This window comes from Gasterosteus aculeatus, chromosome 1 (genome assembly GCF_964276395.1).
Source record: "Gasterosteus aculeatus chromosome 1, fGasAcu3.hap1.1, whole genome shotgun sequence".
Lineage (NCBI taxonomy): Eukaryota > Metazoa > Chordata > Actinopteri > Perciformes > Gasterosteidae > Gasterosteus > Gasterosteus aculeatus.
The window spans coordinates 19,883,393-19,901,732 of NC_135688.1; the positions used below are offsets into that span (position 1 = coordinate 19,883,393).

The following is an 18,340-nucleotide window of genomic DNA, read 5'->3' on the forward strand; positions in this document are numbered from 1 at the left end:
CACAAAGGGGGTGCAAGCCTCACCAACGTGGCTATCTGTCTGTGAGCGTGCGTGTGTGTGTGTGTCACACGGCCCGGTGCACACAAAGACAGCCTGGTAGGGAATGTAGGTTAAGCAGCTGGTGTGTTCCTCTGCCGTCCTGCCAACAGGGATCTGCCCATACAGGTGTAAATACAGCTGCTGGACGCTCTCACTGGCACACACACACACACATCCGCAACGCACTACGTGCATAAAGGGCGGGGGCTGGCTGCACCGACTGGGCAGATGGTGCCCGGGTACTCCTGTGCAAGTATAGAGTGAAAGCATATGATATCACCCCCCAACTCTAGGGGCCAAACCTGTTGCTTCAATCAGTGTGTGTGTGTGTGTGTGTCTGATGCAGCAGCGTGCCTCCTCGTGCACAAAGGAGCCGACCGCACAGCTGCATGTCCTGATGCATTTATACTGAGGCGTCCGCTGGCCCATAGCAGGCCTGATGATACAGAACAGTCTGAGGTGTTTCACTGGGAACAATGGGAGAAATGTGGCATATTTACAGAGTCCTTACGCAAAGAAATGGGATGACGCTCGATACTGTTTTTTATGTCATCCAAATACGTGTGAAGCCCACCACGAAGAAAGGCACATCATAACAGCATTAGCCAGTTTCGAACAGGGTTAGACAATCTAATACCGAACTCCTTCAGATGTCTTTCATGTTCAGGCTGCTTCAGGGCATTTGGACCTAGCCATGGAAAAAGGTTGTGTAAAACCACTTATCCTGCACACAGGGTTGCGGGGGGGCTGGAGTCCATCCCAGCCAACTTCGGGCGATAGACAGGGTACATCCTGGATTGGTCGCCAGCCAATCGCAGGGCTACACAGAGACATACAACCATTCACACTCACATTCACACACCTACGGGCAATTTAAAGTCCCCAATTAACCTGATCCCCAGAGCATGTCTTTGGACTGTGGGAGGAAGCCAGAGAACCCGGAGAGAACCCACGCAGACACGGGGAGAACATGCAGACTCCACACAGAAAGGCCACTTCTGTGCCCTAATCGTCTTTGTTTCTTACCAAATATAAGTGCATATTTATTTGCTGAGTGCAGATATCAGCATTGTGGTCTCAATGGTAACGTAGCTCTGACAAATTGATAGCGTGAAAGGACGTGGCTTAATACCAAAAATGATTGTGGAAGTCGTTGGTTTGTTTATTTATTTATCATAGACTTTATTGCCCCGTGCATCGCCACTGCTGCTTTTCATCGCGGACACATTTGTCCCGTATTTTCCTCCACAACTTTCCTCCCCTCGCCCGGCAAACCGGCGTTTGTGGAGATCTCCCTCCATGAATCAGAGCGTCCTTATAGTCCGCCAATGACGGGTTGTAGAACAATAGATAAGAAGAATATTTACGGATTTCTTCCGACAAATGTTCTTCAATCTGATCCGTTCTCTCGTAAACCTTCTTTGTTTTAATAATGGCGGTATCGGGCTACGAAAACAGAAATGTGAGACTCCTTAGAGGATGTAGTTGGCAGACCAATCGTCTTGGAGGCTGCGAGAGGCTTGCGTAGCTTTTGACGCTAGTTTAGAAAAATAGGTTGACGCACGCAAGGAAGGGGGGAAAAGGCACCTTGCGTCTCTCTGAAAATGCAGAAGCATAAACTAGGCTTAATAGAGCACCTACTGGGGAAATAGATTTCCCTACACATACACTATTTTGTCTCATTTGAGTGACATTTATTAAAACAGCAGGGAGTGGCTGTTTTTGGAAAGTAATTTGAATAACTTTCTAAATTCTAAGTAGTTTGATCGTATATAAATGTTCATGTCTGCCGTGCAATAAATGTGGCCTTAATCGAAGACACTAAAAGACACTAAATCTTTTCCCCACTATGAAACTGAACGAAAAATCCACCTAAGGAGGAAGGATTCATAAAAGATTACGAATTGTTCTTCTTCTCTTCTCCTCTATAGGATTGATTTTCACCTACTTTCAGCTGTACATGTGGTCTGTAGAAATACATTATAGATAGATAGCTATATCAATAAATAGATCAATAGATAGATGAATGGATAGATGAGTAGGCACAGCCTCTGATATTTATTATATATCTTTTTAAGTTTATCCTGTAAAACAGCCCTTTATTGTGTCATGTACCTCTATTTTCCCCCTTTCCTGCAATAATTAAGGTGATAAAAATCATAAAAAGGTGTCGCCTATATTACTAACTGACCACAATGTTTGTGTCACCGTGTAACTTCATCAAATGATGAAGGTCAAATGTCTCATCAGCTTAATGCTATTTAATTAGATGGTTCCTGATTCAAGAACAACAATCTGTCAATTTCAGAATTCATTTAGCTAATGGCTTTTGTTTGTAAATTTTAAAATGAATCTAATAACAAATGTATGGTTTTCTTATCAACTGGTTTTTAGTATCCTACTGCCACTAGTATAAAAAGGTTCCCTGTAAACCATTAAACGTCAATGTCAGTAACAATTAAATAGATCAAATCAAATCAAATCAGCATAGAATATTTAGAGAACATGTAGAAAATATCTAAATTAAAAAGGCTGCTCACCACCAAAGATAGACGCTGTATAATGAAACTACACAGCAGTGAAAACTTACTGCCAAATAATGCAATAATATATAATAATTCAAATCATATTAATAAAATAATTCGATATCAGTCCAAAAAAATTAAAAAGCAAAGATAAGTGAAAACATTTTAAAATTAATTTAAAAAAGAATGGAGGTTATAAAAACACCATAGTAAATAACAAATACAACAACTCAACCTTTAGATTTAAAAAAAAAATTGAAAAATAAGCTAATCTCTAATGAGCATAACAACTATTATAAATAAACACAAGTAACCTGACGCTTCTCATTGGACATAATAACCTTTAAAAAACAAATTAATTGAACGTTAAACATTACAGCTGTTGAACAAAATGCAAACCATCATTATCAGGTGGTCATAATAAATACACTGAAGCACGGCACTGCAGAGGCCATAAGCAATCTCATAAACCAAATCAAGTCACATTAATGATTTGGAATATGGCGTGACCTGTTCCACGTTGAACGATCAGGTCTCTATTTTCATCTTCAAAGCTCAGTTATCAAATATCACGGGGAATAAAATCCCTCGCCGTCTGTTGGAATCATCATTTACCATTCAAACAGGGCATGAAAATTACATTTAAATGAAAATATTAAAATCTCCCCTATTTGTGGAGCCACCTGTACTGCATGTAAATGCACTTAGCAAAGCCAATGGTCTTAAAACTACATAATTTCAATGCATGGCAAAGGTCCAAGTGAAAAAGAAAAAGAGCGAGCTAACAGGGTTACACTGCATTTAATACGCCTTGAATATGATTTTAGGGTTCTTATTTCTATTCTGGGTATGCATGATGTGTTTTATCTGCTTTTCAAACAGCCCACAGACCAAGTCCGCATGTGTGTTCTGCTTCATTACCCTATGCAAAAAAAGTGGTGGGTTGAGACAAAAGGAGTCCATGAGCATCAGCTGGGGGGGAGAGAGAAGCTTTGGCCTCCACTCGGCTACTGTTGACACAATACACTGTTTTTACAATGTGATTAATGGAAAAAGACAGCGAATCACAGACTGAGGTTTACGATGTAATACAGTGGGATTTAAATGTTCCTTAACAGTGGCCAAACTGTAAAGATAGAAGAGTTTGTGAGGTTGCCAATAACCCTTTTACACATTTGAAGGCTTTAAATGGATGATTCTGTGGCGCGTTGTACCTGGATTCCTTTACAAAAGGGAGATCTTCTTGAAAAGGTCCACAATGACAACAACATGAGTAAAATGTATTTATAAATATATAAGTGACTTTTCCTAGTTCCTTGTAAAATATAGAGCATCCCGCAGAGAGGTTACATGGGGTAAAATGATTGATGATATATATATATTTTTTTAATCTCTTTTTTCTCTTGTATTTTCATCAAATGAAGAAATAAGGGAACAATTTATATCTATCACTAGGAGGCAGTTAATAAACTGAGTGGGGGAAATTATTTAAAAATTAAATGTAGTCTTAAGAAGATATAAGAACAGTCAGAAATAATAAGATTCCTATTTTTAAACGTTTTATAGTGAAGAAAGCATAAACACTTAGTTTGAACAAAACAGGTTGTGAAACTATTCAGAAATCATAATACCATCATGAAACTGATAAATCGACTTTCCTGAGGTGCTAGTTTGATGAAAACACTGTTAAACAATCTATTCTTGTATGTTGTGCGTTTCTAAACCTTCTCTCAGGCTGCAAACGCTTTAATAGTGTCTACCTTGATAAAAATTAGACCGATATATATATGAAAAAACAATGAATCATTGACAATACATTAAACATAAAAACATTAAAAAAAAACCTTTATAATCTTAGTTTTGCCGTTATTAATCACGGCCTCCCTTTGCTGCAATTTATTAAGAACTTTCTTCGCGTTCCGATTCAGAGACATGAGAGAGGAGAATTCTGGGTAATTCATGTTACATATGTAGTCCTATCATATTTTTATCGTGGAAGTCTGGACGTCCTGTGGAGAACCAAAGCTAAGGCTAGCGTGTGTGTGTGTGTGTGTGTGTGTGTGTGAGCGCGCTAGCTACCCGGAGCGTTTGGTGATGGTGCCCAGGGTCATGGGCTGCTTGATCTGGGCCAGAGGCAGCACCACGGTGAGGCTGGGCAGAGCCGAGAGCCGCGGGTTCCCCATGTTGTTGTTGGTGAAGTTGTTGTATGAATCCTGGCTGCTCAGCTTGGCTGGACACACAGAAATATGCAGGACAGCAAGGTCAGAGAAATGACGTGAAGTGGAGCATAACATAACGGAGATTTATATACATACATACAAGGGGTAAAAAAGTATTGAGAAACACGTCACCGTCTTTCTCAGTAGATAGATTTCTAAAAGTTGCTATTGACATGAAATTTTCACCATAAGTTTAACGAAATCCAAACAAATAAGTTCTGAAAAGAAAATGGAATGACACTGGGAAAAAAGTATTGAACATGCTTACTGAAACTTATTTCATACTTCATCCAAAAGCCTTTGTTGGTAATGAGGGCTTCGTGGACAAACTAGGCGCAGGCATTGCTCATGCGGGATTTGGCACGTTCACAAACAGTCTCCAAATGTTGAATCTTAATGTTGAATGTTGTCTAAATGTTGTGCAGCACACTTTAGACTTTTCTTCAATAATGGAGTCTTGCGTGGTGAGTGTGCATATGGGCCGTAGCGCTTGATTCTTTCCACGAGTGCTCCTCGGCTCTTGGACAACTCTTCTCATTATTCGTTTCACTCCTGTCATGTCAAATCTTGCAAGGAGCACCTGGTCGTGGCCTGTTCACGGATTTAAGCACTTTATACAGCATCTCTCCCTCTCTCTCAGGTTCATGGCCTCCTGCGGAATCATTGGAAATAACCAGCTCAAGATGCTATATTATAAATGCCTTTGCTTTACTAGTGCCTTGTAGTCGTGGTCTGTTAATCAAGGCCAATCAACAGGCCCTACACACTGCTTCAAAACCCGCACACACACACACAAACAGATGATCCAAGGAAACGCATCCCATCTCACATATCCCATGCAGCCCCAGCCAGACCTAATCAGAGCATGTCAAAGGGCTTCTTAAGGACCTAATGAACTGAAGCAGGACGCCAGGAGACTCCAGCTCACTTAGCACGTTCAGTCGGCCTCCGGCTCACTGGAGACGACACATTTCAACGCTATATGTTTACGAGACTCGCAAAGATCATCTTTGGCAGGTGAAGCTGGACATTTTTGCTATGTGTCAACAACAGTCAGCAAAGAGTTGGGGAGGAAACTTTCAATACTATACTTTGTTTCTACCGAGGAAGAAATGTGATACTTTTTCAAATCCACAATTTCTCACATTATAGTACAATGGGGAATAAAACAGTCACATAGAAACATTGCACTGTAGTGAGCGGAGGACTGCGGATTAACAAACAATTATGTCCATGCAATTCCGTGTACCCTGTTGGGCAGGCCAAGGAAAATTCCAAGTTCAAGTGCTATCAAAAGAAATAAAGAGCCAACCTGTGGGTACACCACAATACGCTCACTGAATGTTCCCCTTGTTCCATTTGTTACCTTAATAGATGAGTGACAGCTGCGTAACACAAAGGAATGAAAAGGAGGGCGGGGGGCACACGGAGACAAAGGAAATAAGGCCCACATCAAAGGTCACAATAAAGGTAGAGGAGGAGAGTGCCTTGTCATTATTGGGAGGGAGCGATCAAGACGAGGCTGAATGCGAGCGGAAAGGGACCGCTGAGTGTTTTGGTCCGGCCTTTTAGATCATTTATGTGGACCTCTGAGTTTCATTAGTCCTGCCAAACCTTCGCTTTGTGGTCCTCCGAAGGGCTGTCTTTTAGACCTCCGCTGGCCAACAATGCCGCGTAACCTTCTGAGAGGGGTGGGGGGGTTGGAGAGGAAACCATTACACAAACCTGTCCTTCATTCCCTTCTGCTCCTCTCTTGGTAAGACTAACAGAGGTCTGTACCGGGGCAGCTTCTGAAAGCCCCTCGCTTTTCAGAAGTGCTACACCCCGTGAGCCTGCGCGGCGACCTTTTGTGCTGGGGGGGACAGGACGGAGCAGGCGGGTGAGGGGGACCTGCGCAGGAAGCAGCCTGAAAAGCCATAATGCTGCTTCAACTAAGAGGGGAGGGTGAGGATTGGGGGTGGGGGTGTCGATAGCTTTAGCATCCTCATTCAAAATGGACATTTCACTTTTGCTCTGCTGCATTATCAGCGGTGTCCCCCCCCCTCCCCCCCCTTAAAAAGCTTGTGGGTTGTAGAACAGGTGTAACTGGACAGAGACGTAAAGAGGGGGGGGGTGGGGTCTGACAGGCATACCGTGCTGTCACCCCCCCCCCCGGTGAAGACAGGGGAGACAAGTTGATGTGAAGCGCGGTAGAGGTCATGCACCGGGAGGAGACGATACGTGGGAAGAAAGCTCGGATGGCTGCGAGACAGACGGCATGCTGCGTTTGTGTAGTTGTGTGAGTTCAGTATGGCCGATCGCTCCAGTTTGACTCTGAAACAACTTTAATAACAATACTGCATTCTAAAATGACAGTCAGAGGACTGTTTGGACTGCGAAAAAAAACAAAAGAAGACACAGATGGTTCATAACCATAATCTGAATGTCAATCAGTCAAAGAGATCTAAAGGGGATGAATCAGACATGGGGATACACACTGCCACTTCCTGTTCTGAGAGCACAGGCCTAATCCCAAGAGCAATCCTGTGAAAATGTGCTCGTTTGCTGGTATTTTCATAGACCGTCGTGGAGCAGACATATGCAAACGAGTGATTAAGGGCGCGCCAATGACCATATTTGGCCGAGAGTGTAGATCAGGGCTCTGCATGTGTCCATCATCCTACAAAGAAAACACTGTGCTTCATCAAACACACAAAAAGAGGGTGCATGCGTTTTTATGTCGACACTTACATTCATATAGAATAGGGAACACATTTGCTTCATCTCTCAAATGCCGCGTTGGAGTGAAACTTTAAGGACCTGTCGCATCTGGCTTCTAATTGTCTTAAATCCAATCTTAAAACGACGTCTTGGCAGGAAAAAGGGTGGAGAGGAAGCAAGGGAGTAAAAAAAAAGCTGAGCGAGGCTACTACAAAGAGAGAGGGAGACAGATGAGGCGCGCCTGGCAGGAGGATCGCTCCAGACGGAGGCCGTGATTTGATTAATGACCGGGGCGTGATGTGCCCGAGCACTGATACATGACATCCCCATGGAAAGAAGATCCATCAATGCAAATCCGGCTCCGTCGCCGTCGTCCAGAGAAAAACTCTAACCCTGCCAAAAAGTCACACTGTCATCTGACCCTCATCTCCCTTTCTCCCCTGATCCAACCATCCATCCAGCTCCCTTCCATCCGTCCGTCCACCCATCGCTCCCTGTCTCAACAGCATTTGCATTCTCTTCTCACGTTAAGCCTCTCGCTCTCTGTCCTTCGCGCTCTTTCTCTCTCCTCAGCCGCTCCGTGTCACGCTATCTCGTGTTTCTCTCCCCTCTCTTAATACCCGATTTGCATCCAATACAAGCCGGAGGCTTCCAATGAGGAGCCGACGTGCGAAAGGACAAGCTCTGAAGACTGTGTGTGTCCACACAGACACTGTGTCTTATTTGAATTGTTTTGCCAGAGAGGATATTTCCGTCAAAGGAAAGGGGGAGCGGGTGAGGCAGGTGAGATGTTGTGCGACACAGCGGGAATTAGAGAGAGACCTGGGACTTGTGGGTGATATCGTGGCTGTAAGCCGCAGCAGGGAGCGAGGCCGAGTACGAAGACAGGAATAAAAATGTCTCAGCGAGGGAATACTTTATGGTTTTGACTTCAGAAGATGTTTTCGGATGGTTTTAACAGGCAGGAGGAGATGCCGATTGGCTGTTAGAAGGCAGCGCCAGCTCGAGACCCCTGGACTCCTGTCAGAGGGAAACATCCCCGCAGCAGCCTTTCGGTCATAAACCATTCAAACCAAAACGACGTTTCATAAAGAGACACAACATCAACTAGGAATCACAGCCAGTAAGGGGGGGGGGGCACAACTCTCTGTGCCAGTGAGATGACTTTTCCGTGGAAAGATGTCCGGAGAACTCCCACACGTTCTTCACACACTATTGTTCAAATGAAAAATGACTTATTGCAACAAACAGGTGTTGGGAAAAAGTGCTGTCAAAACAGTCATCAAGTAGTCGTCTTATCGCGTACATTTCAAGTCCCTTCATGAAGAAAAAATGCGAAACTACAGGTGTACTCGAACACTGACAGCCAACACTTCATTTCCAGCCATTTAGTTACTGTGAGGACCTTTGAGTTATTCTGATAATGAGACAGATGCCTCTACAGGAGCGTCATTATTAACCAACAGAGAATCTCGATGCTCGTTGCAAATAATTCCATTAATAAAAAATTAATAAAAAATATACTCCTTTCTTTAATATCAGTACTCTTCAATCCCTCACTGCATTGGAGCTTAATTCACACTGGTTCTACTTAGACATACAACAATTGAATATCATTTAAAGCATAGATGAAGCCTGAAATTGAGTTTTTTTTTATTTGTATTCTATGATTTAAATTGGGGACTGTTAGATTGAATTATTATTACTTTTTATATGAGGTCCTTTTTGTTGAATAATATTGATGATTTTAAAACATGTTGCTTTTTTTATCTTTTTATATTGGCACCAGCCTTTAAAAGTGTCACGACTGCTACTTAAAATAGCTTTTTGGTAACTGAACAACATTGGCAGCGCTCTATCAGTCCATCTCCACTTTCCAACATTCATCCCGTCATAGTCCAAGTTTCCCAGACATGTTAAAGGAGGGAGGGATTAAAGCAGGGGAGAGAGAGAAGAACAACGAACGGGGGTGTGGGGGGGCTGTAGTCTTGCTATGCAGGAGGAAAAAGCTGTTCTCCCGTTGCTCCCAAAGTAGCATTATTAAAACACTCACTTCAAAAGGGCAAAAGGCGAGGTAGGAGAAGAGACAGAGATGAACGCGGGGAGGAATAAAAAGAATCCGACACAAAGGGGGAAGAAAAAAGAGTGAGAAGGAGGAGGGATCCCCCGCTGGACGGAGTGAAAACAAATTAAAAGAGCCCTTATAAAACACAGATGCTGCAAAGAAAATAAACTTCAAGATTTAGTGTTTTGCAAAGGAATCAGAGGACTGGTGGAAAAGCCATCAAGTCCCTCCTCCTCCCTTTTGCTCCCCCTCTCTCAGGTAACGTAGCAGCGGAGAGATCTATCTCCTCACTTTTTCCTCTCGCTTCTCGGAGGTCAGGCGGGCCTGTGTGAAATGGCTTCCTGCCCGGGCCCCCGCTCACAAACCGCATGCTTTTATGCTCGGCCCTATTTGGGCACGTTTCGTGTTTTCATTTTCATTTCTCATGTCGGGGAGCTTAAAAAAAAAAAAGTTTCAAATACAAATACAATCCCGGACAAGTACTTCTTTTCCGAGTACAAAAGCACCAAACAGGCATGCACACATCCGACAGGCTATTCAAGTATAGGAGACAACCATCTGAACACACACACACACACACTCACACACACACACACACACACAGCACCCTGAAATCAGATCTCCAAGTTTACAGCATGTCAGTATTTACACGGCCGCATCAGACAGGACTGAGTCACCAGCAAGAAGAGCTGGTTGGGGGTCAGACAGCCCCACTGGATTAGATGACACTCACACCCCAACAGTGTGTGTGTGTGTGTGTGCGTGTGTGTGTGTATGTGTGTGTGTAGAAGTGTGCGTGTGTTGCCATCATTTGATTTGGGTCAAGGAGCTCGTACCTCTCCGTAAAGAGGGGCGTGTTGTGGCTAATGATTGGATGTTTGGAAAAGGTGGGGGTTTAAGAGGGGTGGAGGAAGAGTGTGTGTTTGTGTGTGTGTTTAGGGGGGTGCATGCTGAGCACATACACTCATCACAGACACTTGCAAACCAATTTAGAGGCAGGGGGGTGGGGGTTCCATGTTGTTTTTTTGAGAAGATTCAAATGCTTGAAATCAGAAAATGAGATATAATGTATGAAACATGGAACAACTGGCCAACAGCGGATTCCCAAGAAATACAAAAGACAAAAACAAATAGACATCCAGGTTAATTAGAGAGAATATTAAGTCCTCTGATTCATGTTAATAAATTGTGTAGCTTTACTAAAAGGAATATAAGAAATGATTATTTAAAGATTAATAATAATATTTTATCAATTTTATATAAAAAATCTAATGGAAGAAATCTTTAAAGCTCAAACAGACATTGGATCATCTATTAAATGGGACTGGACCATTATTAATCATTTGTCGAATTTTTTTGAGTTGATATTCAGAGAATTTGCTATTAAGATTTAGCATTTTATTTATTTTATCACTGACTTATATGTGCACTGTCTTGTGTAATAGTTGCAAAACTTCATAATAACCGCCTGGTAAAACGTACTGTTAATGCAGCGTATAAATCAACATATTCATACCTTCCCCTTCATTTAGTTACACTGTCCATGTAACTGCTGCTCATTCTGTATATTATCTTACATTACTTTCCTGCCTGTTAGTAAGATGCTAAACTGCATAAAAAAATAATTTGCAAAAACAGATTAATGAATCAGATCTTTTCTTTTTCTCTAATCTTTTATTTATCTTTTGGCAGGACCTAAAGTGATGATGGAAGGGGTGTACTTCTCTTGAATGTCTGTACAAGTTGCCTATATATTTGGAGCCTATCTATGTCCCTCTCCTAAGGAACCAGAGATAATTTACTGGAACACAAACAAATGTAATTAATTCCATTTAAATGATTACTAGACAAACACATTTGGTCAAACACATTTGGTATTCCAAGTATACTTTTTCCATCTCTATCAAACCGACCTTTGTCACTAAAAGTGATAAGAGACGGATCAGAGTGCGCCGCCAAATGCTTCTCCTCTTGTAACCCAGTGGTCCGGACAGAAAACCACCCGCCCTGCTGAGAGCCGATAACAAGACGTCTGCTGTCACTGCCATCGTCTGCTGGCTCCACGAGCGACCGGACGAAGACCATGACGTCAAACCCAAACGCTCAGCATTTCCTCCATAATTAAATCACAATGCAGAGTTCACCACCCTCTTTTCTTCAATGAGGCCGGAATGTAGCCATTTGTTGTCATCACAGCAGCCCCATCTGCATTAATAATCAAACATCCCAAGCCCTGGAGTGTCCCAAAACACACACACACAGGTCATATTTTATAGATCTGGTTGGATGTTGCCCTTTCAAAGAAACCCTGTTCTAATGCAGATTGACTGCAGCAGAAGCTCTGTTTGAATAGCTGGTAAAAAAAACACACACAGGGCCCATTTGATCCATATTTAGTCAGCATGGTTTAGACAGCATGCTGGCCTAAATGAACGCTGTGTCAAAAACACTTAGACGTAGTAAACAAGGAGTAAGGAGTAAAGACGGACCAGGTCTTTTCAGGAATTGAAAGTATCTTTCTTTAAAAAAGAATAAACCTATGGGGTTATTTTTAAATGTCAAATGTGAGATAATTGTATCCAAGCTGGAATGCTTTGAGGAATTTCCTGCCTTGTAGAACTGGTATTATACATTTTATACAACACACCAGCCATCGATCAGTGAGTAAGAAATCTAGTGATATTTTGAATATTTGTAAACTGGACCGAATCCGACTCGGTCACACACACACACACACACACACACACCGGTGAAGCACTTCTACCCCCCCCAAAAAATAAAAAAAAGGGTGAAATGAGGTAGAAATGAAAGAAAGTAGAAAATGATCCGCACACTGCAGCAGCAGAACAAAGGTGGGATGTCAAACCTATTGATCGACTGACAGTGGAAGGCTTCGGCTTTTCAGAGCATGCACTTTTCACTTCGTCGGCAATCAGCTCGAAGCCACAAGTGCTTTCTCTGCGTAATGGCAGCGCGGCTTTATTTCTTTACTTCTACCTCCCAATTTTGCAAATCAAATAATGACGAGAGCAGCGGCGGGCACCGGGTGATAAGAGGGTTTAGTGGTTGTGGAGATTGAGTTATTAGGGCTCGCGTAAAAAAAGGACAGAGGTCTCTGGCGGGGCCCGAACACCGGCCAGGAAACATATTCCTCGCACTGTGTATTTTGGGTCGCTCTAAAAGCCCTAAAAGTACAGGGGAAGGCTAATTCTCTGAGTAAACCGAGTTTACTCTGAGTGAGTTGTTCGATTGCAGTGTGGTTGCAGTGTGCGCTGAGCTTATTGACTCAAGCTGAGCCGGGCTCCGGCTGCTCCGGCGACCACAGGGAGGAAGAAGCCTGCGACAAACACAAGCGGCTAACGCTAGCTTACCTTTGATGCCACACAACTGTTAAATCAAATGTACTGAGTAATGTGCAAAGCCTAATCCTCTTGACTGAATGGCAGGTTGAGGGCAAAAATGCTTTTAAAAGAACATCTGCTCCTTTCAGAGAGCCGTTTGTCCTTTCCTATTTCCTGCTCAACAATAATTTGAGGGTTCAATTATTAGGATATTTACAGAAGGCGCCGTTGGACTTTAAGTGTCCACTGTAACAGTTTTATTCTGAGAACCAAACACCGCTCGGAAAAAACAACATTTTGATAAAAGTTTAGAAAAATGTGAAACATAACCTCCGCCGCCTTTAATGTCAAAACACAACGAAAAATTCTCAAAAGACAAGGATTGCCAAGGAGGGCCTCCATATTTACAATAAAAAGGTTCAGCCTGCCTCTTTAAAAATGTAACTCCGGAGGAGGGCTGGAAGTTGTTTTAGCTGGAGGAAGTGACCATTCATTAAGGAAGCCAGAGAAATTACCCCGTTCTTTCTCTCTCTCGTTAGATTCTTATCAGAGTGAACCCATTGCAGCACAAGTCGAGCTCTCCTCTCCGTTAGAGGGCCCGGCCGCTCTGCTGCTCTCTCTCAAAACCCTGACCACACAGCGCCACACGGAGGACCGCTCCGGTACTCACACACATTTAATGCACAACTAAAAAAGTGCAAATCGGTCATCATGATCTCCAAATTAAAGCGGTTTGCCTCAGGTAGCTAAGAAAAATTGGTATTTGGAAATAATCAATAAACAGTTGACTTTTAGCCTGTTCAAGCGACAAGTTATTCACAACTGCTGTTCCCAGAATTGCTGTTCCTGTTTATCTGTAGCTTCTCACAGAGACACAGAAGCATAACACAAATCCTCAACGACAAAGAAGAGGATAAAACCCCTCAGTGTGTCCAGATGAGTGTGTGAGGAGAGCAGTGTACGCTGACCCCTTCTCTTTCCAATCCTCATGATCTCTGCTGGACTATTCTGAGGCACCAACAACAACCTGATAATGGCTGCGTGTTGACTCGACAATGTCACGCAAATTCAACCAGATAAATAAAAGCTATGGCCTGTGAATATCTTATTTTTTTACAAATGTTTATTTTCCAAATTACGGAGAGAGGGAGATTAGACGAACAGAAAGCAAAAACTTTAAAATAATCTATCTTGAATTGGGATATTTCTAGTCAATGTGTAAACTGTGAAACAAGGTGTATATGGGGATTTATTAAGAGACGTTCCGTACGTTTAAAAAGTTCTCTTTACATTTCATGCTGGTTTTGCTAGCTTGAGCCTTCTCCTCTCCAGCGTGTGTTCTGTGTTCATGTTCTGTGTTCTACTATAGAACCCAAGCTGTGAGCGCCCCAACAGGGCCTCAAAAATGTAAGCAAAAGAGGTATTACGTGTATGTGTTACAAGTCAATAAGATGCAATGCTTCAACTAGACATTAAATCACCCTTGCATCAAGGTAATGGAATGGATATTACATTTAGATCATCCAGAAACAGACATTAAAATGTGGTTGTTTCACAAATAAATCCTTTCTCAATTGTTGAGGGAACCTTCTCACCACACGGTTTGTTTCGTAGCCAATAGCGGCTTTCCGTTGCATCATGCGATCCTCCTAAATTTGATTGTTTGACTCTTTCACCCACTCCAATTTTAGGTTGGGGGGGGGGGGGGGGGGTTAAGTCCGTTGCGGGCGCGGCCAGCGCTGAGCATGTTGTGGCTACGTAGGTGAGAAGCCAGAGAGCACCGACGTCATCGCAACCACGGCAGGATGCAGGAGGAAGATTGGAATGAATGAAAAAAGCTTGATGAGCAGGTGGGCTCGATGTGGCTTTACGGATGCTGGCGGGCTCCGTCTATCCGAAGGGGAAGCTCATCGTGACTGACATCTGGACCAGTCATCTCTCTCCCTGTTGAAAAGAATACAGGCTCACTGGAGTCCTGTCTGTGTGAGGCAGACACGTTGCTGTACTCAGTCACTTTCAGTCCCTACGCTGTTTAAATCAGGGTCACGCCGAGGTTGCGTGCAAACGTGTCACACGCCAGCAGGGATGAGGTCATGTTTCCTTGGCATCGACCTCGGCAGGGAGTCGGTGTTTTTCACCCCGGGACGGTGAGTGACGAAGAAGGGCGGGGGGGGGAAAGGGGGGGGGGGGGGGGGGGAAGTTAAAACACAAGTCCAAACCCAAATAAGCAAGCCGTCAGCCTCTAATAGCTGAAAGGAAGTGTCCCTTTATCAACAAGTGAATTAACAGTTTCCCGTCACACCTTGTTTTTTTCTGTGCCTCTGAAGCAGCGCCAGGACCCAGATGGCCCAGTGATCGGACCACCGGGGCTTCTGCTCGCTGAGGAAACAAATCTGCACAAATCTTGCAGTGACTAATAGCCTCTTGTTGATGTTTTATGGTCGGGGAGTGTATGACCGGGCCGTGTGTGTACACACGAAAGGCACCAGAGCCTGTTGGAAAAATGCACGGCGAGTCATAACTGTCATGAGAATGCAACAGAACATTTAGAGGGCAAAGTAAGGCCCCTTCACAAAGAAACATGAACGGGGATCAAATGAGAATATAATTATGATCCATCTTTAGGAACCATGAAAACCTGCTGCTTTCTTCGGCAGGCTGCGGTTGTATGTGAATAGTAGAAGCCTCGCTAACCTCTGCCCTGTGTCCAGAAACGCCACTGACCGAGCCAGCCTTTCACGCTGCAGGCTTCACACGGGCCTCGCCTCACAGCGCAGGACGCTCACACGACAGGCCGTCAGCCCCACTGACAAGGCGTCAACGCAGAGGGGAAAAGCTTTGTGTGGGGGGAGGGGAGGGGTGGGGTGGGTGCAAAGTAACCGTAGAGACCTGCACGGACCTAAATAGCCGTTCCAGATCGTAACACTGACAAAGACGGCAGCCAATTGCAGCCTCTATTTTTAGGCCCGGGCTGGCAGCTTTGAGACGGATGTGTACTTTTCTACAGTTCCTTCCCAAAAATCAACGGCGTCCTCGCTGGCGACAATCACTGTGCAGCTGTTGTGGCTAGGTGGCCCGACCTCGACCAGCCTCGCCCCGCCGCTTTCTGCCAGCGTAGAAGAAGAAAAAACGAGAAAAAAAACACCTTCCCTGCACAAACCTTCACACCCAGCTGGCGGACACCGATGGACACAAAAGCGACTGTGACTCCATGTGTTATCATTTGTGGTGAAAATGGCCTCAATGATGACGTTTTTTTAATCAACGCTGGTGGCAGCAGTAGTGGTGGTGATGGGGGGGGGGTCTGGATTTCTAAATTTACATGTGGCAGGATCTGGTAACTGACATCCTTAGAATGACAGACAAGGACACCTGCATGACCTCGCCGCACAGGGCTCTCACGCTGAACTGATAATGACCTGCGATAGAAGCTTTACGCTTCACACCTTGAAGGGGGATCATCCCCTTTTAGTGCGAGAAAAGTGAAAAGTCTTCAGCGTTCCAGAAACACCCAAACATGCACAGTACACTAAGTCACAGTGCAGGGCCCATAATCTCTGCTGCTGACCACTACATACAAATCTTTTTACATTTCATTTTAATTACCGTTGCATTAGGTCCTCACGCACAATTGCTTTTGAGATTTTATCAGTTTGATATTACATGTGATTTAGCTGACGCTTTTATCCAAAGCGACTTACAATAAGTGCATTTGAACCATAAGGATGCAAACCCAGAAGAACAAGAAACAAAAAAGTGCAATTTCATCAAATTGATTTAAAATTTGCTTTCCAATCAAGCTTCATGTTTCATTTGCCAATATATTGTTTAAGGATTTTTAAATATGTATCAGCCTCAAAATGCCTCCCTAGGAGGGAAGTGGTGAACCAGCAAACATAAGTCTCGTAAATACTGTAGTGTGCATGCGTGGGGGGAGAGGTGGGAGGGGGCTTTAAGCTGGTCTGCTTGTTTCTAGCACTGCAGTGTGGGCAAAAGCTGCAGGTGCTTTCAGAAACATGTGAGGCGTCACTGAACCAAATAAAGTCACATTGAGTGTGTGACACTACTGTGTGCATGAGGCCGTAACCCTTTAACTACACAAGGTTGTTGTTTTTTTTATCATGGAGGGAGCTAGAGTATGTATGGTGTGTATTAACACCTCGACAAAAGCAGTGGGAAATCTGACTTCAATTTCCTGTGGATTATGTTATAACGGATAAAATATTAGAGTTATGACAACCTCCAATTTCCCTCTTAAAAGCTGAACAAGTTCACTGAAACTTTCATTTTTCTATTTCACCATGAAGAAAAAGATTGGTTGTGTAGATAGTTTATCTTCCTCAGAAGTACGCGCACACACACTCAATAAGGTATCACTGTGAGGACTAATTGTTGACAGGTGGCCCTAATGCTCTCCTTTGAAACAAAAGTGTGATTTACGACCATGCTCCCCGAGACCTGGGCTTTCAGCGCTGCAGCTACTACAGCCTTATCCTTCTCTCCCTCTGTCTGCCTGCCGCCTTTATTGTCCCCCTCCCCGCTCTATCTCTCCTTCGTTTTCTCTCAATCGTACCTCATTACTTTGCTCACTCACTTTCACCTCCTACCCCACTTTGATGTTTCTGTCCGTCTCTGTCCGTCATCGCAGCCGAGCACTGACTCTCCCAAGTCAGACATTCTTTTAATGTTGCCTATTTTTCTAGACAAGGGAGACAGGATGGGGGGAGGAAGCAAGGGCGCCATCTTTCAAGCGAGTGTGTGTACGTGGCAGGGGGGTTGTAGTGAGAGTTCTACGGGAGAGGGGGGGGGGTATAACATGACTTACTCTGTCACCTATTCCGGCCTTTAAGGCCTGAAGAAGAACGAGGGATAAGCAATATGCATACGTTTCCTGTGACAGTGTCATTTTTAGAAACAAGGTCATGTATGTTTTGATGTGTCAGAAATAACCAGAGGACATTGTGTGTCTCTCATCGGGGGAATTAATTGAGGCTCATTGATATCCCGCTAATCCAACAAAATCCTGACAAACCTTCAGTCATCATTTCCCCAATTTCATGTTCATCCTTCACTTCAATCAAGTAAGTGGCAAGGAAGACATTCCGTCTTGTAGGGATGCAACGCTGTTGTCGGGACAATCATCCACCGACAGAAAGACACAAATATACACAAGTAACAACTGGAAATGTACTATGTGGTGGTTTGCGCGTGTCGGCCTCCCGGAACACATTGGGCCTCGATGACTCACGCACTCACTAAAAATTATACAAGTGTCCCTACTGACCAGAACAGATCCGCCGAGAGAGCAGCATCATTATTAATAACCATTCATTTTGTTTTGCACTCTTCAGGTTACACTCTCCTGAGAATAAACTCGTTACCAAAAATATAACCAGCAGAGAAGTGCTTCCCGTTTCATGTTCTCTGCATCACAATGAGACGTTACATTCG

The 18,340-nt window shown here is 43.8% G+C and overlaps 1 protein-coding gene across 1 annotated transcript in view; it reads right to left on the reverse strand.

Annotated features, from left to right (window-relative positions):
* The window catches only part of bcas3 (BCAS3 microtubule associated cell migration factor), a gene marked incomplete in the record, with an annotated part of 263,195 nt that overhangs the window by 188,197 nt on the left and 56,658 nt on the right, over positions 1-18,340 (reverse strand). Inside the window, 1 exon segment of the mRNA XM_078098554.1 lies at positions 4,644-4,794. Within this exon segment, the coding sequence (XP_077954680.1) occupies positions 4,644-4,794 (151 nt within the window).